Here is a 26,741-nt window from a genome sequence, read left to right on the forward strand (position 1 = left end):
CCCAGATCTCGCACAGATTCCTGAGTCATCCATTCGTATATATGCATGTAATACATATTTACAAGTGGCCTTTAAAATGAGTAGTTGCTTGGATTAGATGCATTCAGACATATTGCACGGCTCTGTTTTAACCATCTAACAATATAATTCATTGCACACTTCACTACTTGCTTTATTAAAGCCAAACTTAAATGTGTTCAAAACAAACATATTGCTTTTGCATTTGAAATACTCATCTTTTGGGCCTGCGGTAGATTCATTACAGCAGAAAATACCTCATTCCTTGATTACTGCTGTGAAAAGACACAATACTGATTCCCTAAGCACTCATCAAATATTCGATAGCTCAGGAATTCAGGAGGAGGTGATGGCTTGTTCTTACAGGGAGGGCATGTAAATCTATTTTATTATTTGCAAAGAAAGCCATCAGTGATTAGTTACTGTGTCTCAGGTACTCAAACAAATCATCTCTAAAGAAGTTAAAATAAAAATGAATTTTAAAATAACTTTTAGCAATGCTTTCATCATTAAAATTATCTTCATGATGAGTGATGTTGATACCTCAGTCACTCAAGAGCTTTAGCAGTGCAGGGCTAGATTTTTAAAGGTAATTAGCTATTTGGCAGCAAATACACAACTAACGGTATTTTCAAAAGTATGTGAGATAAAAATCAAGAGTTCTACAGCTCTTTTTCTGGGATGCCATTCTTGTTCTCTTTTCCAGTGCTAACATTTTTTTAAGGTTGCTGAAAAAAATGCTGTGTAGCACTTTTAACTTTTAGATCTATATGTGTTATTTGTGTGTAAACGTCTTTTGTATTTACTACTAATTCAGATATACAGAGATTTGTTCTTCAGTAAAATAGTAATTGTGGCCTTGGTTTTTGTAAGATTTTTTGGTAGTAGTTCTTGGTGGGCTTCATGAAGGCGAAAAGTAACTCACTTTTCACAGGGACTTAAATGAGCTAAACACAGAATAAATCAGTGGAACGCCATCAAAGCCATTGAATATTTGGCACAAATACACTTTTTTTAATATATATTTCTCAAATAACAGAGTTCAGCTTTTAACTTCCTTGGAAGCCTTTTTTTTCCCCTTCTTCCTTTTCATTAACTGTTTCATGTGTTTTCTGTCATAACCGAGTAAGTTCAGTGAATAAGTGCTTTAAATGCAGTAGCTGTTGAGAAAACCATATGTGGTAGGATGACACGTTCCCATGTCCCTGTCTTGATTCCTGACAATTCCCTAATTCCACTTCTCCATTACTACAATGCTTTTTGAATGTCTGAGCAAAACTAGCTTGATTTTGAAAATGCGAATGGAGAGGGAGGTGTGCATTTTTCCTGAAATATTAGATCCACCTACATGAAGCATAATCAGTGCTTCGGTGTTTAGGCAATATCTTAAAGGTGATTTGCAGTAGTTAAAGAAACACATAGCTTCATTAACATGCAGGGCATCATCCAGAGTCATTGAGAGGCTTTTAATTTATTTTAATAGACTTCAGATACATGTAAGGACCTTAAAATTAAATTACAGTATTAATTCTTTTAATGGTTACATTAGAACCCATGGTGTTTTATTAATAGTAGCTTATGAATAATAAAACTATTATTATTGATTAGCAGTATTATTTAGTAATTAGTACGGGTATTTTTTTATCTTCATAACATGAAAATGTGTGCAGGCTAAAGCTACTTATTCAATTTGTACTTGTCAAAGTGTATGAGTGTGTACTAGTAGCTCTCCATGCAACGGAAGAGAAGCAAAACAATTTGAAATGTGTTCTTACTGAAGTCCAGTTTCCTGGCATTTTCTAATTGTCACAGCTGTTTAAAACTGTTAGTTGTTACTAATAAAAGCAGTACTAAGACCTTTAAATAGCTGAAGAATAATAGAGAGATGCAAAGCAGCCACTCTGACATAAAGGACGAACAAATCAGAGTAGGTGGACGTGGTCAATACACAGAGTATATTTTTCTGAAAAACAACTTCTACAATACATGTAATGATTTATAGTAATGTGAAGCATCTCTGGAGCAGAAAAGGCTTCTCCTGATTTTCCAGTAAACAAATGGAGATAAAATTATCAAAAGACAAACCTATTTTGAGTCATGGAGTATTTAAATAAAAAATTATGAGAGCTTCTTAAAGTCTGTTAGATTTCGATTGAGTTCAGTATGTGAATGGCACTGAACAGCCTCTAAAGGTGGTCTCTTTAGCCAAAAGATGCAAGTTTGGGTGCCTAACAATAAGTATTCATGCAGTTCAAAAAAATTGCATGAAACCCTTTTGACTGGAAGTTGAGTTTGGGTAGAAGACAAAAATTCATGGAAAGTGTCTGTTTCTAAAAAATATATTCTACCTTTCCATTAAAGAAAACAAAAAGAATTTTTTAAACTAAGCCCAAAATTCAGATTTTTATTTCAACTTCTGTTGAAAGTTTCTTTGGGAAATATGAATATTTTTGAATATTTTATGTAAAAGAAGAAAGAAAGGAGAGAACAGATGGGGAATAGTTCTGTGAGTAAAATATATATATATATCTCTCTAGTTTCAATTTTGGTGATTATTGAGTTTCAAGTGCTTAATGATGAGGCTTTAACTTTATTCTGATCCATACCTTTGTCCAGATTTGTCGTGTTTCAGATGTTGTTTAATAGTAAAATTGTGTTTTACAGCAGAGAATTTTTAAAAAATAATGATTTCTGTAATAAGGTTCTCCATCCTTCATTTTAGTACATAATTGGGTAGCCTGACTCTCGAGAGTACTAAGCAAACAATTCCTGATGAAGTCTTGAGTTTAACAGCGAAGTTTCCACAGGTTTTTAGCTGTGGAGCGAGGTGCTTCTGTGAGATCGTCAGAGCTGCGTCCCTTTCTTGACGGTCATGCTTGGCGCAGGGCAGAGAAGCAGGTATGGAAGCAGCAGGCTGCTGGGGTGAGCCTGGGACGTCACTGAGCGAAAGCCACGAGCGCTTTGGGGAGCACAGGGGTCGGGGCGGTAAGCCCGGTGCTGCTGGGCTCAAGGAACAAGGACTTTGTTAGTTGAGTTGCATGCATTGAAGAAATGCTGGCCCTTTTGCCTGTGGCTTTTTTTTTTTCATGGGGCTTTTTTTTTCCCAGCATTGAGTAATTTTCAGTACTCCAAATTTTCTGTCCCTTGACAACGGAACTGATACACACCTTTGCTGCTGGGGTCACTGTGCCAAGCCTGGGCTCCTGGTAATCCCTCATTTCAAATCCCATACAAACAGGAGCAAAGTTTCTCTTGATTTGCAGGGTACCGTGGGGTCAGGCTTTCTCATTCACATGGCTGTACATTTGTCATGGCTTATCCATGAGAAGGAGCCCACGTGGCTACATCTCAGGCTGCTCAGAGCAGGGGTGTTCACACAGCAGCCTGAACATCCTGAGCAAGTGCGCTTGGAGGGATGAGGTACAAAGCGTGAGGGAAAGGGGGGCTGGATTGGAGGCAGACAGACTGACGGGGCGACTGAAACAGATCGTTCTTGGAAGCAAACACATCGTTCTGCTTCTGCTTGCCTGTGTTCTGCCAAGAGGCATTTGCAGTCTCTAGATCATGATGGCTGCAACCTGCTGTGTGGAAACTTTTCTATCCGCAGGCTGACTGTGCGGTGTAGAAGGATAATCTACCTTATGTGCACTTATCTTCTTCAGTGCCCAGGCAATCATCTTCCTTTCCCTTCTTCTCTTCAGCTCTATGAACTCGTTCATGGTATTTTCCAATAAGGCAGAGTGGGAAGCCAGATTTTTATGTCAGATGACCTCCAAAATACAATACTTTCAATTAAAGCCTTTTTGTTAGGTTGGGGTTTAAAGGATACGGGCTGTACAGAAAGCAGTGTTGTGCAGTTCTTACAGTGCAGAGTGAAATACTGGGATGCACGGAGTCTTTGACTTTTATTTTGTTTTTAGTCTCAGATATATCTAGCAAAATGCAACTTCTGAAGTGTCTGGAAAAACCCTAATTGAAGGTAAAAATTAGATGCTATTTTTTCCCCAAATGCACTGGAAATGCTTTCTGAACTGCAAAGTCTGAGTTCATAACTCAGAACTTGTGCTGTCACTTCTCTGGTCTGGATGCAGTAGCAAGGAGGGTGGCTGACAATAGTGATGGGTTATTGAGTGACTTTTGCTTTTTGTGATGAATCATGGTCCATTGCTCAGATTTATTTAATGGAAGCATCACAATTATTGGTGCTAGGAAGGAACTGTAACTTTCTTGCTGTTAAGAGGACTTGGACTCCAAAGTTGCGCAACGCTACAAATTAAAAAAATACTCTCTGTGTATTTTATGGGGTCTCTCCTCAATATCTTAAGCTATCTGTTGTAACCATCAATGAGAGCTGGTTCTAAGCATTGCGTGGGGAACGGATCTCTGCGCTCTTCTAGTTTCATTTGAATGTCAGGATCGCTATCTCCCACTTTACAGCATTGTAAATGTTTTTGACTTGCAGCTTTTTTTGCTTTCCCAATGCTTCTTAATTGATTAATGTATTATGATTAATCCCAAATGGGATGCCATTATTAACTTGCTTCATTAAATTACATACCAATTTGTTAGCCTTAATTCTCATAATTGTCCTCTTATGTTTTAGTTCTTTTATTTGAATAATTTTCCCTAAGAACTTGATCAGTATGCATTTGTGTATTCTTTTGCCTCTCTTTCCTTCCTCTTATCCTTGATGTTCAAAAGTGGAGTCAGTTTAAGAATATTTATAGTGTCCAATGTCAGCATCTTAAACACAGTAATTTACTTCTCCGAGAATTAAAAATATCCTGTCTTAAAGAAAAATAAATAACCACTTTTGTAGCCATGCTGTAAAAATTTTTAAATTGATAGAAAAATATCTTGTGGAGTTTTCATTACCAGACTCCTGAAAACAGCACTTAGATGTCTAATGTGTAAAAATTACAGTCGTCAGTCTATAATCCCACCCCGTCTGTGGTTCAGGAAGATTGATACTCGGAAAGTCTGCTGATTATAACCATTAGACTAAAAAACAAATTAGTTCTCTAACGACAGTAATGCTTTTTGCATTTTACTTTGGTGTGCCTTGTTGATGCATCACTTTGTCACTTTATCAAACATCACAAGGCAGACCTGGAGCTGGCTGCCTGCCAGGAGAGCTGGCTCAGAGTGGAGGGACCCCCAGCCTTCCCGCAGGCTCCTGTCACTTGCCTGGTGTCTGCTTTAGGGGAGGGACAACAGCCCCTTGTAGAGTCTCTCTTTGTGGCTTTGAGCATTGAGAAGCCATTGAGCGTGGCTTGTTTTCTTTGCTGTGAGTACCTTTTCTTCTCTCTGTGATAGCAACGATTGCTTCATCCCCATCCTTCTTACATGTTCCAAATCTGATGCATTTCAACTTGACCTTTTTTGTTTAAGAAAAAGAGAAGAGAGGGAGAAGCTGGAAATAAAATATCTATTTTTTGCTATCCAAGTCTTCAGAAGGTTTTGCTAGAATTGGTCTCAGACACAGAATCAAAGGAGATGTAAAGCTGTACGTTCATCTCCTTTCCTTTCTCCTCTCTCCCAAACACAGCAGCTGCCTCTCATAAGTCCCTGTTTTCTCCCTGTTGTTAAACATCCAGACTCGATTCCAGGAAGATCATTTTTTATGCCTGTCTACCTACCTCTTTCTAAAATTTAATTCAGTTTCTTTTTCTGCAAAAACTATCCTCTGTAGCCATCCAGGACTCATACCCCATTTGTCTCTCAGAGTATATTACATGTGGTTTACATTTGTGGGATGTAGATGGAGAAATCTTAACATTTCAATCAGGAAACACCAGCTCTCCAGTCCACGTGTTGCCCCGTTCTGCAGGATGTTGCACAGGATTTGTGTACCCCTTAGAAAAATTACGCTTGTTTTCATTCTCTGTGTCTTCCACGAAGCTGTACAGTCTTCATATGTCTCTGGTTCCCAGTTAGTGTTATGGCACATTTTAAGTGAAGGTGAGCACAGGATCTATTCATAAATGATTGCCTAGTTTCGCTTTGTACCATAAAAGAGAGATTGGTTGTAAAGTCTGAATATATAAAATAGATGGATAAAATTGGGGCTTCCTTTGCCTTTAGATCTTCTGGCTCAGATGAAAAAGTTATTCTTATTAAATTTAAGCTGTTCTGCCTGAAGAATTATTACTGTAGTTCTCAGGTATAACAGTGCCAAGTTTCTCCTAGTATTGGCAATAATAAACAACGCAAGCTTCAGACAGAATTTCCTGGGTAGCATACCAAGTGTTCTAGAAAACCTTCTCGGACAGCAGCTAATACATTTTTAATACAAATAAAATATAATTCTTTAGTCTCGTTTCAGTTTGATCCCTAAGGTAGAAAAAGTATACCAGCTATGCATAATTTATGTATTTGTTTGAAGTGTTTACCCAGATACTCCATTCACAAAGTCTCTTTTTGTTAATAGATTGCTGTGAGATGTAAGAATCACTTAGGGCTCATGTTGTACAAAAAAATGGAACGTCGTTTTTGTGCAATCAGTGAGGTGATTACATGGTCATCCTAATTCTGCCCTCATCTGCACTGCCCACCCTATCCATCCTTAGCTAAGTCACAGAATAGGTCCGGCTGAAATGTCAGTATGTTTTTTCAAGATCATATGTGATATGAAAGCATGGAAGTGTGCAAGGGAGGGGAGAGGAGCGTCTGGGAGCAGAGGGTGCTGCCCACCACTTTCAGGGACAGCATGGGTTGGTGTCAGGCTGGTGTGTCCATGTCAGCACCACCCCAGTTATTACCAATGATATGTGTGGGTTCCTGGGTAATTCCTATACATTACACTTGATGCAGAGCAAGCATGTAGGAAAATATCCCTCAGTAATTTAATTATAATCTATCCTAAATTGCTGTAAATCCAATGTTACAGGTTACTGCCAGAGGGTCAAGATGTTGCTGGTTTTTGTCATCTGTGGTTTCTGTGCTGCAGGACAGCTGTGGGAGAGATGATTATCGAGGGTTTTCTGAGCTGGTGGTTTTCTTTCCAGGGGTCAAAGAAAGGCAATGGAAGTAAATCAGAGTCTAGTCTGGTCCCTTTCTTTATGTCTTTGTACAGAGGTAGACATTTGTATGTATGGCTGATGGCTTAACTGATAATGCTGGTGGCATATCAGCCCTCGAAATAATTCTGCAACCAAGGTGGTGGCTTGCCTAGAGCAATCCTTGTATCTGATGTTTTACCTCTCGTGCATCTAAATCAGAAATCTTTGAGTTCATAGGGTGGAGATGAGGGTGTGTAAACCTGGGAACCCTTTTACAGTATAATTTTAGTAGCTTTCAGACGTAGCTTCTACATCTGAGATTCACTGAAAAGCACACTACTCTGGCTGCGGTGATGAGTCTGAAATGAGCTAAACTGTTCCAGTTTGAGTATATTAAAACCTCCTTTGTTTTAACTTCAGGTGTGCTTGTATCAGAGTTCCCTGAACACCACCAGCAAAGAAGCTGGGATGTGCTTTTATGCACATTAAGCCCTACTGGAGATAGATGAGACTCAAGAATGCCAATCACCATCTTGTTCTATGCTGAAAATTGAAATATGTGTTAACTAAAGATTGCTCAAATCTGTTCACAGCACCTCTGAACAGTGAGTTTTCAGAGGCTTGCAAGATGGAGCAGGATTTTTCCTATGAGCCTTACGGTGTTTGCAACTGTTTCACAGCTCTGGGAGCACTGAGGAGCCAAAGAAAAGCTGCCTGGCTGATACCGTCAGAAAAGTATTTAGATGCTGATGGTAACTGTACCATTTCTGCACATCAAAAATGCATTGTAATGTAGTCGTTATCAGGAGTAAAGAGACTTTCTGAAAGAAGGTATTGGTTTTGCAACATCTGTACTGTATCAAATGAAGCCTGGAGATTTGGCAAACAATTCTTTATGGGTAAAGTAAAATGATGTACCAGGTTAGAAAGTAGCTTGGTTATTATAAAGCTCAGCCTTGCTTCTGATAAAATGGATTTTTTCAGCGTAAAATTCACCTTTACTTGCTGCAGCAACATTGCTAAAACAGATTAACTTTGGATCTCAGTGTATTTTATAGTGTGTCTCGTTATTTTAAGGCTGTGAATATATTAGCTGATCTGCAAGCTTCACTTAAGTTACTGCTTTTTGGGTTTTTGAAGCAATAGGTTCATGTTATGCAGGAATCAGAATGATTGAATTAAATCACCCCTTTTGATATTTATTTTCCCTCAGGATCATGCTACCAGATCAATATTTAAAAACAGCTATATGGGTAAGCGTTGATTAGAAAGCAAAGCTCCATAACCCTAACAGCTAAGCTAGTAATTTTGTGTGTGTGTGTATTTTATCTGTGGTTTGTATGGCATTATGTACATGCCTGTATATTAGAAGCAGTCAACATAAAATTATTTTCTTACTCCTTCCTCCCCACTGCCTACCTTGCCACCTGGCAAACCTCCTTTATCATATCTAGATCCTATAAAAACATCTAACATAATTTGAAATGCTCTTGTGTGAAACATGATTAGACTACATCAATCACTTCTCAAAGATTTTTTTTTTTCTTGTTCATTTTGTATTCTAAACTGCTAAAAACACATGCTTTTATACCCTGCTGCATTTCGTGGAAGACATGAACAGACAGATAGTTCCCCATCTTGGGTGAAGTAGTCTTATTAAGTACTCTCCCAAAGTGCATACCAGTCAAATTAAACGTTAGGTTAACGTTTTGGAATGCTTTCGTCGTGCCAACTCATTACCAGCGATATGGCTAAGCAAACTGTTGCCTTCTGCTATTCCAGATATCTGCAGAGATTTATTATATTTCAGCTAATAAACTTACCTTCTCTAATAGCACGCGGCCCACCCCGCCTTATGGCTAGACTTGTCTCTTCTCATAACTTAGGCAGAGAATTAAAGGCCAGAAGTAAAGCTGGCTTTTAAACCTATCTAGGTAGAGCTGTTTGGTGGCCCCTGTGTTGTGGATGGAAACATCCATCATTTTAGAGTCTGAACTCGCTCGTTATCTAGACCTGCTCTGCGCTACTCCTTGTGTCGATACCGATACCCCTCTGTGGAGAGATGGTGGTGGGAGGGGGGGTGATGCCCAGGCAGGCAGCACCACCTCGGTGTGCTGCAGGGCCATATGGGCACTCGAGTTTTAGAGAAACTTGGTCTGTGCATGCAGAACAGCTGGCTGCTACCACACCTGTCTAATAGAGTTGCTGAAAGGCTATATAAATTCATGCTGAGCTAGGGAGATTATCTCTGTCAGCTGTTCTTGTGTCAGAAGCAATTTTTTTTAATGCTGCATTTATGTTCTAAGTGCCCACCCAGCCCATGCCTACCTTTTAGGAAGCACCCTCTTTCTTCCTTCATTACTTCTTGCATCGCATCTGAGGCATATAACTACTGCCTTACCCCTAAACGTAGAAGATTTTTTTATGGCTTCCTTATTGTGCCATATATTAAAATGTTTGCTGCCCCCCTTAAATCTGAGTGTAGGCAGAGCTGCAAATGCAGGTGTGTCCTACCAGTGTGCTGGGGTTACAGGCCAGTCTGCAGAGAACATGGGGTGCTACGGCATCAAGCTTTCAAGCACTGGTGCTTGCTGCTGTTAGCTCTGAAAACCCTCTCATCCTAACAGCAGCCGTCGGTGCAGTGCTCCTCGTATGCACGTTAGAGCTGGGCTGGAATTAAATCTGTGTTGGGTCTCGGGCATCTTGGGAAGAATTGCCTGTGCAACCTGACAGTGAACGTGTCCCTCTGTACCAACCCTCTGAGGATCATCCTTACAGGTCCTTGGCTTTTTAGCTCGCTCCATACCAGCTCAAGCTTTTGGCAGGGGAAAGCCTAACACAAGTTGTGGTGTCAGTTGCAGGTGGTCATATGAGGGTGGTGTCATCAAAGGGCTGTGCAGCCTGCCAGGTTTTGAGAGATAAGAAACTTTTCTAGAGGTGGATACCAAAACTAGGGTCATGGCAAAACATGTGCCAGGAGCCTGGGTAGTCCAGCTGGCTGGCCACAGCGTTGGTAATAGGATCGTAATCAGTGTACGTGATCTGTGGACACCCAGGAGTTAAAGTGCTGAGGTGTGAAAAGAAGGAAAAAAGAAGGAAGTAAACACCTCAAATTAACAGGCAGGTTCTATGGCAAGCAGATTGAGAGAGTGTGTGAGAGGAAGGGAGATGGAGGACTCTTCCAGAGAGCATTCCTGTGTGCACCCACCTGCAGGAAGCATCTTTGCTGCTCTGGGTCAGACTAGACTTGTTCAAAGAGAACCTTTTGTTCTAACCGTGTTTTAAGTTTTGTTTTAAATCCTATTCAGTTGCATTTTATTTTTTCTCCTGTACCCTGAGATTTTGAGATTCTGGCAATTTTGAAGTTACATCCTGTGTAGAAGGAGGGCTTCCTAACCAGAGGCAGAGCATGTAAACCCCCTCCATGGATGGGTCACACTCCACAAGAGCACCAGAAAGCTGTAAGAAGCCTGTGGAGCGGAGCCATGAGGGCTAGAGCATCCTGAGGAGTTCTGTGGCTTTAAGACTATCACCTACTCGTGGTGATTGAATAGCATTCACTTTGCCACTGCTGAAATGTAGAACATCTTGAAACAAGCATACACGTCATATTACTTTTTGTATTTCTTTGTATTTCAAGAGGAAGAAACTGCTGCCAGAAACTGAATGTTTCCCAGGCTTTTAATGCACTTGTATTCTAAGTGTTTTCTTTCTGCACGATAATTTCTGCTTTTACTCTAAACACAAGCCATGATACTTGTTGAAATGTTTTTTTCAAGGAACTGAGTTGTTGGGTCATTCTAACCGAGTAAAAAATAAACAGCTTGACATATGATCCTCACTGTTGTATTTAGTGTTAAACCAGGTGAAATGGGGGGGGGTTGAGCTGTACTTTTGTTGCTGCAGGAACTTGAGTAGCTTAGAGGCAGCTGAGAAGAAAACAGCAGGCCACATCCTGCCACTTAATTCAGTGGCTTGAAGGAGATTGAGATGAGGACTGCCTCATCTCACCTGCTTCTCGGAGCTCTGCTGGTACCCACCCTGGCTCAAGGACCTGGCACTTGGGGCACCTGCACTTCATGCCCACTAGCTATGGAGTCCTTGGCAGTCCTGCAGCTGGGCACTGCACCCTTTCTGCTGGCACTCAAGTTTCCCCTGGACGAGCCTACTCACCACCCTCAGGAGCTGAGGCTACTTCTTTTCCCTGTCTCCATGAAGGACGGCTGGGTGGGCCTGGAAGTGCACAGGGACTTCCTTGATGGTGCAGGAGGTAGGGGTTGGAGAGGAGGAGATGGTAGAGCCATGCAAAGGGTGCTCAAGGGGGTATGTGGAACCGTTTGGGAAGAGAGGATGCTGTAGCGTTGGAGGAGACAGAAACAGCTCACTGGGTGGGAAGAGAGAGTGAGGAGGATGTGGCAGGTGGGCGATGGAAGAGGGAGGCAACTCAGAAATGAGAGCGGAGGCAGAAGTGAGGAAACTGAGGATTAGCTGGTACTTTCTGCCTTAGGTACCATGAGTGCTGAAGTGTGCAAGTTCATAGCATTTTGCAAAGCCACGCACATCTCGAACATAAATGACAGTGAAAATTTACAAAAGATAAGTAAAAATGGACAAACTTACTTGAAAGAGAATTAGAAATACAAAAACATGTCATAGTTGACAGACTTGCTTGTCCTCTTGTGCCATGAAGCTATTAATCAACACCACTGTTCTGCCATTGGGTTCTTGTACTGCAAAGATGCCTGGAAGCCCAAGAGCCCTTCCAGCCCATGGCTCCTAAGTTAGACATGGGGAATTTGCTGCAGCAAAAACTCCTGCAGCATTTTCAGTAGATCAGTTCACGCCAACCTCCTTAAAACTGAGGTAAAAGGAACAGCATGCAAACTACATTGGAGTTTGATATTTCAAAGCAGGAGATAAAAATTCTGCCCTACAACAATTTGTTTTCACTGGATTTCTAATTTAATTGTGAACCAAGGTGTGGTTGTCATTGGGGAAGCAGCTGTGTAACTTAATTGACATTTCTGCATCCTTTGTGACTCATAGATGATGGCTTCAGTCATTGCGTACTGGCGGGCTGGAAGGAGCCGCTGCTGTTGTGGGGAAGCGAGACAGGGCAATGCTGGGAGAGGACAAAAGGAGGACTTTTCATGTAGAATGAATGAAAGATGTTGGGAAGCTGAGATGACTCCTTTTCTTCATTTTAAAAGGGTGATTGTTGTGACCTCTCTCACCAAAATCCTTTGTGTTGACTGGAAGAGAGGAAAAATGCTGGAAACCTCTGCTGCATCCTAGGCAAGCTTAGCTGGAGCAATTAAAGTACAAACCCCTGGAAAATGCTGGGGTTCCAGATGCCCATCTGAGCTGTTCCCTTCCACCCTTCACATTTTGCCCAGCACATTTTATTTTCTTGTTTAGCCAACAGATTTCATTGGTTTATTTTCAAAAAAAAGTAAAAAGCTGAAGATATTTTTTCTCAGTTGCACACGTTTGTACCAAATTCACGCCAGGAGCAGAAGAAAATGAAAGCTAACTTCCATTCCTGGTTTCACAGTTTTGAGTTTAGCCTCTCCAAATGTGTGAAGCTGTATATCAAAGAGTGGGTGCTGTGGGATGATCTGGCTGTAGTGCTTGTTATATTTTTTTCATGACACCATTTCGTTTTCCTCCCTACTTAGGTCAAAATGGTTATTTTTAAATAAACTAAACACTCCCATAAATTGAGCATATTGTGGAAACTCTAAAAGAGACACAACTCCTTTTTTTTCCCTTTTTTTTTTTAAACTCAGATGGTGAGAACAGTTTATAACTGATGGCAGTTTTTATAAAATAGCCTTCATCCTGATAAAATGTTACCCCCTGGTGTGTCATTTTTCCAGCTGAACTACTGGTAGGATTGAGAGATCTTGCACACTGCTGCTTAAATAAGTAGACTACATGCTCTATGAAGAAATCATATTATTTTCTCAAAGGAGAACAAGTAGGCTCAGTGCACCAAAATTGCTTTAAATAAACTTGCAGCTACTCTAGCTTTTTTTTTTTGCGCAGCTGCAGATGGTACAGTCTATCAATCATGCTTCCCCAGCTTTGAGAATCTGCCACTGACGCTGTCTCTCCTCTGTGTTGCAATTACATTTTGTCTTTTACAGAGCTTTGTATCTCAGATGTTCTATTGCTGCTAATCAGATTGTGCTTTTGGGCTGCAGATAGCTTTTGGTTTTCCTCAGATATATGCTTATTAAGATCTTTCAATAATTTGTTAATTGAATGTGCTATTCACTTGCAGTAAATTAGCTGCATCGTGCTTTCGACGTGCAAGAATGCTTTGGGGAAATGATTGCCTACCTTATCAATGGAGTGAGTCAAAGTCTGGGCAAATGAGTGGCTTACAAAAAGAAAGGAAAATACATTGCTGGCTGGTTCTTAGCATGCTGGTGGTTGCAAATCTTGTGATAGTGAATGGAGGTAATGCTGCAGGAGGGAGGCTGCAAAGTCTTCCTCAGGCCGGTGAGCTGATCAGTCAGCTGCCAGCGTGTGTACAATACACGATCAATGTTTCTATCTGCTAACAAAGAAACTCAGTGTGCACAAACACAACGTACTCTGAGCTGAGTTATTAAGCAGTACTTAACTCTACCTTTGACTTTCATGCTCTTGCTTTTTTTGAGGCAGTCTCTTGTATTAGCATGTTGCCTTGCAACAGGCTGGTGCGAATGCTGTTGTGTTCTTCTAGGGTAGCCTGTGCGGCCCCTTTGCTCTTTTTTATGACACTGATGTTTCAGCTGAACTTTGGTGTAAGATTGACTATTTGTGCTTCTTGTATTTTCAAGCAACCCTACTGGACATAATAAAAGTGGAAGTTGCTGATCTATAACCTGCTTTGTCCCAACCTTGTACCAGGATGTCTGTAACTACCTCAGGTCTAGAGGCCGCCGGTACGAAGCAAGGAAGGAGGTGAGCTGAGGCTGAGAGGAGCTGTGGTTGCAAGCAGCTGCATTGCACTCAACCAAAGATGAGGGGCAGCCAGAACACGTGACCCCAAAGGCAATTCAATAGCTTTTAAAACCATTTTGGACTTTAAAAAAAAAAAAAAAAAAGAAGGAAAAAGTGCAACTTCCTCTTTGGCACTGCTAGTTAATATCTCACTGTAGATACCCTCCAAAGCTGTGAAGAAATATGAAGTTAATACATCACTAGCGAGCTTTCAGTCAGAATGATGTATTATTCAAAGTGGAATTAGCTAGAAGGATCAATGCACGCCCATTACTCTATTTAAAATAATCATTGGAAGACTCGTTAACTTTTTTCCCCCCCCTCTTTTCAAACAACATAGTGAATGAGACACCTAGGAACATCCCCTCCATCAGCATATGCACCTCTATGACTTCAGTATATTTTAATTCATAGCAGGATTATTAACACCTGAAGGCCAAAACCCAGATTTAACTCAACAGAATCTGCCTTCAAATCACTGAACCTGAAACCAGTTGCCGTAGGCAAAGGCGAACTCAGCTCTAATGCACATTTTTAAAAAATCAAAGGTCACGGCAGTATCTGTGTGAAATAGTGCGTGAGCCAGCATAAGGTTCAGTGTCACATCTTGCCTGGGTACCTGTTATTCTCTCTGATTTTACACATGAGCAGCAACTTGAAGTATTAAGGGGGCTGTTTCCATTTCTTGTTTTCCCTTATAAATATGTTCTGCAGGATACTTAACTTTGTGCAGTCCATTCATTACACGGCAAATGCTTTCTGTCTCCTAGCTCACCTCTGTCAGGCTGTAGGCTCTTGGCCAGATTTGTCCTTTTGCATCAACTCGTACGGGAGTTGTGCAATTATAGCATATATGGGGGAGATGGAAGAAAATATCATCTGTGGAGGAGCAGGAATATATCATTCTTGGATCATTTAGTGCCTGTGAAGGTGAAAAACTTGGAGCACCAAATCTAGCTTATCATTGTGTTGGGAGCTCTGTAGGCATTTTCTTGCCGTCACAGATAGCTCAGTGTGCTGTAATGTCGACCAGTATCCCTTCTCACCCATCAGTTCTCCTGAAAAGGTCCAAATAAATATTTCCTACTGTATTTCAAAGCAAAGCACATGTAAACTTTTCATATCTGTTCATCCACATTCCAGATCTGGCTGAAATCTTTCACTTCCTTTTATTCAGAAATGTTTAAGAAATGAGATATTTATCCACAACCAGCTTTTACAACGTGGACTTCAAAAGGGAGGGAAGAGAGAGGTGAGACAATAGACTTTGTGCAGAGCAAAAGGGTGCATACCACAAAGCCAGGATGTGTATCCTTTCTCAATGCTGCAGACCAATGCAGGGTTAAAGCATCATTGTTCAGAAGGGTTAGGAGTAGGACCTACCCAAGCTGTAAGCTAGCTCTAAAATAATTTGGCCCCAAAGACATGAATTTGAAGAGTTTCACAAGCAATATGCCAAGTACTTTCCCTGTGCTGAGAAAAGTATGTTTCTTTTGACTGTGATTATCTTGGATTCTTTGAAATGCTGTTGCTGCGATGTTAAAATACATATTGTGTGGCATAACGTTCGCATTAATGGGATTCTTCTCATTTCTGCTCTAAACCAGTGAAAATCAGGTCCTTTCCTGTAGAGATTGAGGACTGGCATCTGTCCAACACTACTGAGCTGATAAGAGAATAAATTGTTTAACCATGTTGATGGTCCTGAAACCCTACAGGACAATTTAATCTCTGCAACCTAGTTAATTTATAATAGTTTTCTTTTTCTTCTTAGTTGTTTGTACAGAGTGTTTGGAGACTTGAGTGTTTGGCTGGTGAGCTGTAGATCTTAACCACAAGCTGAATGGGAGCTGAAGGCGCGCGGTTCAGGGAATATTACTCCTGACTTTCACCGTTGTAATTGAAAGTAGAATTTGACACATTGGCATCTCTCTGTGTCAGCCATTGTCACTGGCTTCAGCTGCCACGGTTAAGTATGTAGTCATTCATCCTTGGCAGACACCGTCCTTTACAGCACAAGAGGATGGTCTCTGGATGTTAATGCCACAGCACCTGGGGAGCAGCTGGCTATATCGAATTCAAGGCATGCAGATTGTCTTGGCCGTTTTACTTAGCAGATGGGTAAGGCTTGATAGATTGAAGATTTAGTTTCCAAGTCAAGGGCCAAATGTTGCAGTGGGAGAGAAAAGTAAATTATATCACTATTCGAAGGGGAAAGGCTCAGGTACTGTATCACAAAATTGTTGCCATTCATTTTCCTCTGACTTGCACAAAATGCGTGTCATTTCGCCTTTCAATATAGCCGACTATGGCATTCTCCTTCGTTTCGAGATGCTTTGCAGTACTGCCTGTGAGCCCATTTAATGAGCTTGAAAGCAGTTGCTGCAAATTTATGACAGTTTAATAAGTCTAAATGCCAGATTTTTTTTTTACAGTAGAAATGAGAGAGAAATTTGTATTTCCTATCACTCCGAATAGGTGGTTTTTCTTCTGGTCTTTTTTCCCCACACCCTTTTCTTCAATACAATAGATCTATTTAAACATGTATTTAAAAGGAAAGTATATACCTTACTCTTGAGCTGTTCAAACTGTTAATATTTGCCTACTTTTCACGAGGTGACTGGTACTAGGGATGATTAGCGAGCTTTGTGGTGCTTCCACCAGCCCTTCTCATGTTGGTTGCTGGAAGGATAGCCTGGCTTTTGAAGACGCTGCCCAGAGCAATGGGAAATGGGTGGGAGTCTGGCCCTTTGGGCAGGGGTCTCGAGATAAGATCTGGTGTTGCTGTGTGGCCTTTTTAACTGCCTCAATGTTCATTTGGGGGTTATGATGGTTTTCTATTTGTTATTTTTCCTAAAAAAGGCATTGTGTACTCAAAATTTTTGCCTGAGACTTTTTTTCTTCTGCTTTATAGAACTGTTTCCATCAGAAACATAGGTCATGGTTTACTTATATGACTTTAGCATATGGTTTAAATTATATAGCATGTGGTATAAATTTTAAGACTTTACAACTCTGCTGATTTTTGTAAAATCAGAGACTTCAGGAGGTTCTGGGTTTGTCCTATAAAATAGTCAGATGAGCAGAGAGCTTTGGCTACTTACTGTACAATGAATGATAGAGAATGAAAACTGGTTGGGTTTTTTTTAACTCACTAGGACATGCTGAGCTTAGTACTACTGTAACACAGGGGCTTTCTGTAGAGTAGTACCTTGTCCAGTAAAGTCTATTTTTACATGCTGTGGCTTGGTGCCTGTACTAGCATCATCAGCCTGGCTGTGGTGGTGTCTGTCCTCTCATCACACTCCTGCTCTGCTCCTTCACTGGAACTTTCCTCTTTGGAGTATTAATAACGTTATCCTGAGAAGGTGCTTAGCTCCCTGGCCTGCCTCCTACCCTGTCGACTCCGAGGGTAAGGCTGTAGGAACAGCACTTGCAAGCAAAGGGACAACAGGTTGTGCTGCTGAAAGGTGTTAACGCTGTTGTCAATAGAGTTCATGACTGATCAACCTTGTTGTTCACTGAGGAATGAATCATTTCTCAGTCCCCGCGTTAGATGTGGGAGCTGTCAGTAAATGCAGCCTGTCTACGGTAGTGATTTCCACCATGACTTCACTTGAAGAACATCTCTGTTTTACGACTGCAGAACGGGATCACTTGTGCGTTACCTTTTCCTACATTGCAAATGCTTGTTTTATTCATTGCATTAACATCAAGCCACTCATTGTACTCAGAATGGCATGTGCACCAGGTATCGAAGTCACCCAAAAGGATATGATAAAGAAAGAAATTGTGCTTCTTCATGTCATGTTGATCCCATATTTACCCTATGGTGAGAGCTCTGTTAGCACAGGAAACTGCTTAATGATCTCTCTGTGTTTATTTTTCCCTTGTGCTTAGTATGATAGTTACCTATTTATTTCTGCTGAAGAGGATTGCAGACATTTTTCAATTATATATGATGCACGCAAACATTATTTATCCTGTTTACTGCAGACCTATAGAGTGTTAGTCAGTCAAGCAAAAGCATCTTGTTCAGGAAACATTTGTAGTAGTGGTACTGTGGGAATTTTAGGGCAATTTCAGGATGGTTTTCCATCTGTCCCATTAATACTTGCTGCGCAGAGCACTCATGACCAGCAGCATAGCAGGTTTGTGTTTGTGCGTGAAATGCCTGTGCTTGAGAAATTTTCATTTGTGATGTTTCTTCTGTGTTAGCTTCATGAAGGAGGAGGGGGAAACTCATTGCTCTTCTCCCACAGGAAAAGAAAAGAAAAGCTTTGCTCAGCTTTGGCAGGTGTGTGTTGGGTGTAGCTTAAGTGCTGAGACCCAGTTACAGATGTATGGTCTTTCTCTAACTCTGCAGCCAAGGCATCGTGAGAAATGTGGCGTGTAAAGTCAATCTGAAGAACTCGTTACTGTTTTGCTTCAGGATATATTCATAACATAATCAAAAATACAGTGCTGTAATACAGATTGTGTAACAGAGAAAGATAAAAACAGTTTGTAGAAGGATATAAGCTCAAACTTCATGACATGGAATCATAAAGGAGGTCAGAAGGACACTTCTTATTCCAGAGATTTTTGTCCTTTTTTTCTTTCTGCTTTTTTTGCCCTTCTTTTCTTTTAAGTATCGGCTGTTGCCAGAGACAGGATTCTTGTATGGGTGAATCTCTGATCTCAACCAGCATTGTAGCTCCAGGCCAGTTAAACCAGAGACATACAGCAATGGGGATAGAACTTGACATTTTGGGTTTCAGAAACCTCCTTTTCTCTGTGAACACAGGAAGAAAAAGGATACAGAGAAGTGCAAAAATACAGAGAGGAAATTCAAGGTGGTGGGTTTTTTTTTAAGAACTTGAAGAAAAAAAATATGTAAGAAAAGTTTTGCTCTGAAGCCTGAACAATTCCACAAAATGAGAGAACTTTAGGGCACTTTTCTAATGGTCTTGCGAAGATCCTGAAACAGTTGTAGTGAGGTGTAGGAGAACAGTATGTTGAGTATAAGGAAAAAAGGGGAGAAGCATCTGGAAGGAAAATAAGACCATATCCCATACAGGTCTGAACTAACATCTCTGCAAGTGGTACTTGTTTGCATATGATTTTTAAAGAAACATGAGATCCCACTCCTCATACTCTCGGAGAAAACATGATTACAGATGCATGGAACATTTTCTTTCCAGCCCCCAAAGAACTAATGTGACTGTTGATTTCATGCTATTGAAGAACCCAGCACATCTGCAGAATATGCTATCAAAAAGATTGCATAGCTGGATTTATATAGGCATACCACCTCAGCAGATTAAAGGGGCGCTGCCAAGGCTGAGCTTAAGAATTGATCCACTTTGACAGAAAATCCCAAAAGGAAGAGTTTTAACCTTTAGGATTCTTTCCATCTATTTGCTTTCTTCAAACTGATTGCAGCTGTCACCAGAAATAAAAACAACGAGAACAAAATAAAACTCTTTACAACTTATGGTTTGGCAGCAATAAATAAAACATTGTTCAAGTTCAGTGCAAGTTTTTCTTACAGTCTTGTACTAAATTGCTGGTAGCTTTATTTATGATTTTCTTTTAGTGGTAGCCCTGGCTTGGAGAAACCTGAATAAATGGAAAAGATGCAGGAACGTGTCTTGCAACAGCTCTGCATTTTTAGTGTTTGCTGTTGATTTGCCAGAAGCCAGACAGAACCTACAAAGTGGGTCATTGGGTTCAGTGTACTGTGATTATTATTTATACAGAATCCAAAGTGTACAGAGCACCCCTTTGGGCATATAAAAGTTCATGCTTCAAAGAGCTTACAGCCTTCAGGGCTAATAATATTATTGCCAGTAACATCTAAGCTGTATATATTTCAAAGCTGCTGTTGCTACTTTCATAATTTTATTGCATATCTTGCCCTACCTGATCGTGACAAGTTCTGGAGTACTGCGATGAGAAAAGGATCTTCAATTTCCATTTAAAACGCCAAACCAAAACAAACCATTTTGTCTCTAGACAAGAGCATGAAAATGTGTCCTGAACACAGCAGAGTAGTTCAAAGGCCAAATAAACAGAAAAAAGAAAGGTGGTTGGTTGTGGTTTTTTTCAATGCAGTTGGCTAGATGATAATGAGGTTTCTAAGATTCCTAATTAGTCATGGGGAGGAAGGATGAGAAGAGACATGCTTGTGCTTGTGAAACTTGGGCAGTGGATTCCAGTTTTCTCCTCAGGCCATTAAAAATTGTGATTTTTTTACGATAATGCACTTTTTGGATGTTCTGCGGTCAATGATGCAGACCTAAGAGTGTGCTCCAGGCTGGTTCTGCACTTCACACAACAGTGTGTTCCTTGCTGGGCCCAAGGTCCTCTCTCAGGGATTTCTTCTTTTGTCTCCACTCCTTTCCTCACGTGTTAATACATGACCATAAAGTGACTAAACTCTGGTTTTCCTCATGACATTGAGATCATGGGTGAGCAGCAAAGTACAGAGGAGTCTTTCACATTTGGTGCGTTTGCCCATTGGGAGCAGTCCATCCAAAAATGATCGACACTGCTCGGGCTTCTGATACTGACTGGTGGCAAAAAAAAAATGTACCACGTGAATGATATACATGCCAGTATTTATTTCCCAAAAGTAAATTGGCAAGTATCTTAAAGAATGAAGTATGTTCACAGAAATTGTGATTTATTCCTTCAATACCTCTGAAGAGGCAAAAGGTTAAAAAAAATTGCATTATTGGTTGTAAATTCCTTGTCTGTGTTACAAGTAAGCGACTGAAGTGATGGGTTTAATTTGGAAGTCGTGGAGCTCAACAGGGTTAATCCTTCCTGCTGCCTTACCCTCCTCTCTCTGGTGGTGGGTCTCACCATTGTGGAGGACACAAGTGATTGCTGGGTGATAGACAAAATACTGCAGGATACCAGTTTTTGGTCTGGCAGTACAGGCAGTTGCGTTGTCAGAAATCAGGGATTTCTTCTAGATCCTCTCACAAAGGTTTTTTTCCTTTCCCTTATCTAAATGACACTAAATTAAATAAATGTAAAAGTATGAATAGCAAGAGATGCCAAGGCCCAACTCCATTACAGCTGAAAGGGCTCCAGCTTCACTGATTTCTGTGGCAGCACCAGATTTATTCCTGTATCAGTAAGGGATGGACTGGTCTGAGATAACTTCTGTTTATCACAGCGGCTTTCCTTTATGAAAGCAGAATTAGATGGAGAAAAGTCAGCTCTGGTTTTAGGCTTTGCTGGAGTGATAATATGGCTAATGTTTTAATGAATTCAGAGGACGCTTTCTTTTGATTTAACCTTCCTTCCTTTATTTTATTACGCCATGTATCTTTGGCATTTGGTGAAGAGCCATTGTAAATGTGAGAACTAAGCAGCTTGTTAGATAACATCTTTTTTTTCTCTCTTTAGAAGATTAAACTGAGACTTTTCTGCTTGATGCCAGAATAGATGTAACCAATCCTGTATCCTTTGCATGTAGGTCAGTCAGAGGGACAATCCAGCACTGGATCCCATTATCCATGGGTTGAAGGGCGTTGTACATCACGGTAAGTAGCTGCTTAAACTTTTTTTCTTGCTGGGAAGGGGAGAAGGGCAAGAATATTGTCCTTAAGGGATCAGGTCACCCCTGGAAGGACGTGGTGAGCCTGCACATTCCTCATTCACTGATGTTTAAGGGCATCACAGCCATTATTTGATTGGTAAAGATCGGAGTCATTTTTTACCGGAAAATGGTTTGGGGTTAACAGTAAACAATTTGTTTCTTTTCAGTCAGTGCTCTAGAATGCGTAAGTTATCAATCAAAACCTACTACAATACATCATTCATATTAGTACTTCGAAGGCGGCGTTGGTGCTTCACTCCTGCTATTTATCTTCTGTTTGCTCTAAAAATATTCCTCTCTGAAGTTTCTATTTGTTTATAAATTATTTGTCTTTCAAATTTAGGGAGCTGATAATGAAACAGAAAATTAACTATCTATGAAAATTAATTAAACTTTGCAGCAGATGAACATCTTTCTAATGCTGACATAAATATGATCATTCGGCTGTTCTGATGCATATAAACCTATTATCCTTGAACTTATAGCAGGTACTGAAATAAATATTAATATGTTTTATATCTTTATAACCAGTTTTTACTTAGGAATTTTCCTGAAACCTTATCACGGTTAATGCGTCATTAGCAATGACATCAAGATGCTCCAGTTCCCAAAGTACTCTTGTCAGGTTTTAATATAATGATTTGTAAAGTTTTAATAATCTCATTGTAATTCAAAAGGCATCTGCTGGAATGGTGCTAGGTACTATAATAAATCTCTGTCCCATCTATAGTGCTGTGATAAAACATCTTTGCACCTTTTCCAAGGATTGTCTTTAGACATTAGCTAGTTCTGTAGAGCTTAACAAACATTTTTTTTCCTCTTGACTGCAAACCTAAAACTAGTTGACAGTGTTAGATTAAAACAAATAGGATTTTGGATTAATTGCTCTACTTTCAGAGTCATTTAACATTGCAACTGGGAACACCAATAAATCCAAAGAAAGTGAAAAATAGGGGTTAAATGATAACATACCATAAAGTCCTTCATTTAGAGAGTTTTCCATAGCTTTTGCTGTTTATAAATTGCAGTGTTCTGCTGTGAAATAAAAACAACACACTGAGCTGAAAAAATGTGTGATTTTCCACAAAAACAGATGTTATTATCTAGCTCCCACTGGGTAACAAAACAGGCTAGCAAAAATAAAGCGAGGACAAGTTGGGCTGCAAGGATTTTTCAGTGGCTATGTAATTTGGCACTGAAGTCAAGCTGCCATTTAACTGGACCAGAATCTCTTTTAAGCTTCGTTTTCTACCTGCCTTCTATTTCAAGACTTTCTACCCCCTGCAAGCAGACATCTCTTCATTTTTTTTTTTCTGCTCCCCCTCTTGCCCCTCACTGCTGCAGCCAAAATAGCCGCTAGTAGATAATCACACCAGTGTCTCCTAAGAGTATTATTCCATTCCCCAAAATAATTGTTTGGGTAGGATGTGACACGGTCCCGAGGCTGTGATTACCTGACCACATAATGATTAGTCCGTCTTGGTGCTGCCTACCCACAGCAAAATCTGGGTGGATAAAAGGCGTTTATTTTTGTTTTGCTCACAATGCACAGAAGGCTGCTCGTGTTTCAAGTAAAGGAAATTGCTCGATATATTTCAATAGCTTGTTTCCTTTTCAAAACATTAAGGAAGAAAAAGAGGAAAATCTGGCTTTCCTTCCTGTTTCAAAGGCCCTGATTAAAGACCTTTTCTAAGATTCTTTTGGTGGCTAGAGTAAGGGAAGTTCCTCCTACAAAGTAGTTGTTCAAAGAAATTGTTCTCTTTAACTTAAATATTGACGGAACGCTTCAGTGAAGAATTCTCATATCGTATCTCTCTTTTAATGTTATTATATAGAATAACAGTAAAGATGTGAGCTTTTATTCCAGACACTCTCGTTTCTTTTCTTGATGTAATTTACTTACATGAGCACATTTTTATGAATTTATCTGAAAAGGTTCTTCCTGCCTTCCATTTGGCTGCATTCAATGGGGACCCTAAGGCAACATGGACTTTTTGGCTGAAATACAGTGGAAAACTCTTGTGGTTTTTGGATAGAGTTGTTGGATCAAGCAGGGATCCAACAAAAGGAACTGGAGAAAGGCAAAATTGAAACTTTAAGTTTCTCTGCATTTTATAACATTTCCATGTCCATGTTGGTTTTAGGTGGTCATCACAATACAGAGGCACATGCCTATAATGTAGAAATCAAGAATACAAATAAATGTTGAGGTAACTACCTTGCTTTTAAATTAGATCATTTTTGTATATCCTTTGCTGGCTGGAGAGATCACCAGCCCCTCAGCTTTGCTCCTCCCATGTGCTTCATCTCAACACGCCTATTTAAGTAAGATTTCCTTGGTTTTCTGTATCCCTCTCCAACTGGCAGAGCATCCTTCCTGAGTTGTGCTGAACCCTCCTTCCTCACAATCATTCAGTTTTCAAAGAGGAAATTACACACCCATACAAACATTCATCATCATCCTCATGTCTTCATTTTCCTTGTGGTGGTACGAGAAGGCCTGGTCCTATATGGGAACTCCACTCTGCACTATGCTGTATAGGGCACCCACGCTGGCCTGTCCCCATGATGGTGACAGATCCAGTGACCCTCAGTTAGATGTAGGGATAGTACTGATGAGTGGTGAGCTGGTTTTTATTTTTTCTTGCATAGCTTTTCATTTTTTCTGTGAAGTTCTTGTGTTGTTACAGTGCCCTTCCAGGGGTAAGTGATCAATTTAAGTATCAGAAGGACTTTCTGTGGAAGTGAAAGCAATTTTTGCTTGAGATTTCGTCAGGGATTTGAATTAATTACTAATTTGATGGAACATAAATAATTGTGCCCTTCACAGTGTCACCAGTTTAGTAACAATGATAGAGAAATGCACACATAAAAATCAATACAGGTTTAGTCTCTACTCAGAGTTCACTTTGTTTCCTCATCTCCAGGCATAATTTTGTAGAATCTTAATGCCACATTAAGCTTAATTTTACATGAACAGCCATATAAAGTTTCATAGCTGGAAGGAAAATCAGTGATGTACCAAACCACCTAACAATGTTTGGATCAATGATAAAGCTTTCGGGTTTGCCCCACATCTTCCTGCCGAACAGTACGTTCCCATCACGTCCACGCTACCCAGCTCCTGCGTCCATCCTCGCAGAGCATTGTAAAGGCACATGAACGCCAAGGAGGCTCTTTTCAGAGCTGTCAGATGCCTGTTGCTGATTTTAAAATTGCTTTCAGTTTTGTGCTCTGCCAAGGATTTGTCACACCTCCCACCAGCGAGGCGCCTGCTATTCTCACTCCTGCTTTCCCTGCCGCAAAGCGCCCGGCAAGTGTGCGTCTGCCACGGAGCCCACCAGGGACTGACAGCTGGAAGCGTGCAGCCCTCCTCTGCTGAGGGGATGGGAATATGGGCAGGTGTGATACGAATTTTCTGATGCCGACTTGCCAGTGTCTTTCAGCTCTGACAGCTGGGGGTCTTTTTCAGCTCCTCTTCTAACACTCTTCTCATCATGAAAGCTGCTGGTGCTGGTGGGATGATGCACGTCCTTAGCTGAAGTTGGGTCATTAGGTAAAGCAATGAAGTCACTAGTGCCTGGCTGCACTTGCCCCACACGTGGGCCAGTCGCGGTGCTGCGAATCAGACTTTTCTGCCTCTGTTTTGCTGCTGTGTGCTTGGCTGAGTGCCCTGCCTTGAGCCCCTCTCTGCTCCTCGTCCTTCCTCGTGATGCTGAGGAGCACAGGGCAGGACAGAGCCACTCTTGTGTCAGGGCTGAGGAGGCTCCTGGGGCCTCAGAGAGAATGATTGTGCCCTTGTGGGAATAGGAGAATGCGAAATACCAGGTTATGTCTTATACAGTTGATTTGCATTAAAATGGCTACTAAAGCTTTTGTCTGCCAACAAAAGCTGTCTCCTCTGCTTCAGCAAGATCTCAGAGGAGCACCTAGCAGGATGGAGCTATTGCATAGAAATTTTGCTGTTTCCCACCTCTGCTCTCTTTGACTTGCCCTTTTTAGTACCATTTTGTATGTAAGCCGCTTAGAGGTGCCTTTTCCTTGTTCTTACCAGCTGCCTGAAAGACGTTAAAATGGATGTCCTTCCCCAATGTCAGTCCTGAGGACAGCTCTCAGGGCTGGAGGCTGCGCAGCGTTTGCCCTCTCCCAGCCTGGGCACGGGTGCTCAGCACAGTCCTGTTCTACAATGCAGCAAATAGTTGTCAGAGGGAGCAGCAGCCCACGCTACCCCAGGCCCCTGGAAAATCTTTCAGGGTGATGGAAACTATGTTTTGTCACTCTGTCCTGTTCTCTGTGTCTGTCACCAAGAATCTACACGGATCAGCAGAAATTATTAGCAGAGCACAAATAAATTACCACAGCAGAAAAGCCTCTATTAATGTAACAAAAATGGGGCTCTTATTCCCTTCCTTGTCAAAAGTGAGCAGTGAAAATCAAAGTGCAGCCAGATCAAAAGCTTAGGTACAAAGTGAATCAATGGCATCTGTTGCTTGTTTGTGAACATGGGGTAAGGGGAAGAGAGGAACCTTTGTTTATTTAAAAGGGAGTTTGGAAAAAAAATCTTGCTTTTTTCTTCTGCCTTTGTATTATTAAAATGCCATAACTGAGGCTCAGCATGGAGCAGAGTGTGATCTTGGGTCTCCCTCAAGATGGACAAGACATGTTCAGGCAAGTTGGTGGTGACCACCAAAATTTCAGGGGCTGCTGGGGCAACGGTACCAAAATACAGTGGAAACAGAATTGTTTTAATAATGAAAAAGGATTGGGAATAAATATGTTGCACATCTCTCCAGTTGTCCTAGGCAAAAGGCAGTGAATAACCTGTTAATATAAATCAGCACTAAAAAGGAAGCAATCCAGACAGTGTTAGTTACCCTATCACACCAGAAGGCACAACAACAAGAAAACACCATTAGCAGCATGACAGGTTTTTTTCTTTTGTTTTTAACTTTAACCATAACACCACCTGACAAGCTGTTTGCTTTCTGCAGCAAGTATCCAGGGGTTGTAGCAAAGAAAGGCAGAGGAGAGGGGTGAGGGTGAGATGTGATACCGTGGGACCTCATCTTTTAAAGTAAAACTTTGAAGAAGCAGCAGCCCAATTTGGAACAAGGGAGGCCATCAAAGGGAGAGCA

General features: G+C 40.8%; 1 protein-coding gene across 1 annotated transcript in view; it reads left to right on the forward strand.

Moving 5' to 3' along the window:
• Positions 1-26,741, forward strand: part of PTPRG (protein tyrosine phosphatase receptor type G) — a 408,111-nt gene that overhangs the window by 273,049 nt on the left and 108,321 nt on the right. The window contains exon 6 of the mRNA XM_068408918.1: positions 21,484-21,550. Within this exon, the coding sequence (XP_068265019.1) occupies positions 21,484-21,550 (67 nt within the window). The remainder of the gene's footprint in view (positions 1-21,483; positions 21,551-26,741) is intronic.

This window comes from Nyctibius grandis, chromosome 10, assembly GCF_013368605.1.
Source record: "Nyctibius grandis isolate bNycGra1 chromosome 10, bNycGra1.pri, whole genome shotgun sequence".
NCBI lineage: Eukaryota > Metazoa > Chordata > Aves > Nyctibiiformes > Nyctibiidae > Nyctibius > Nyctibius grandis.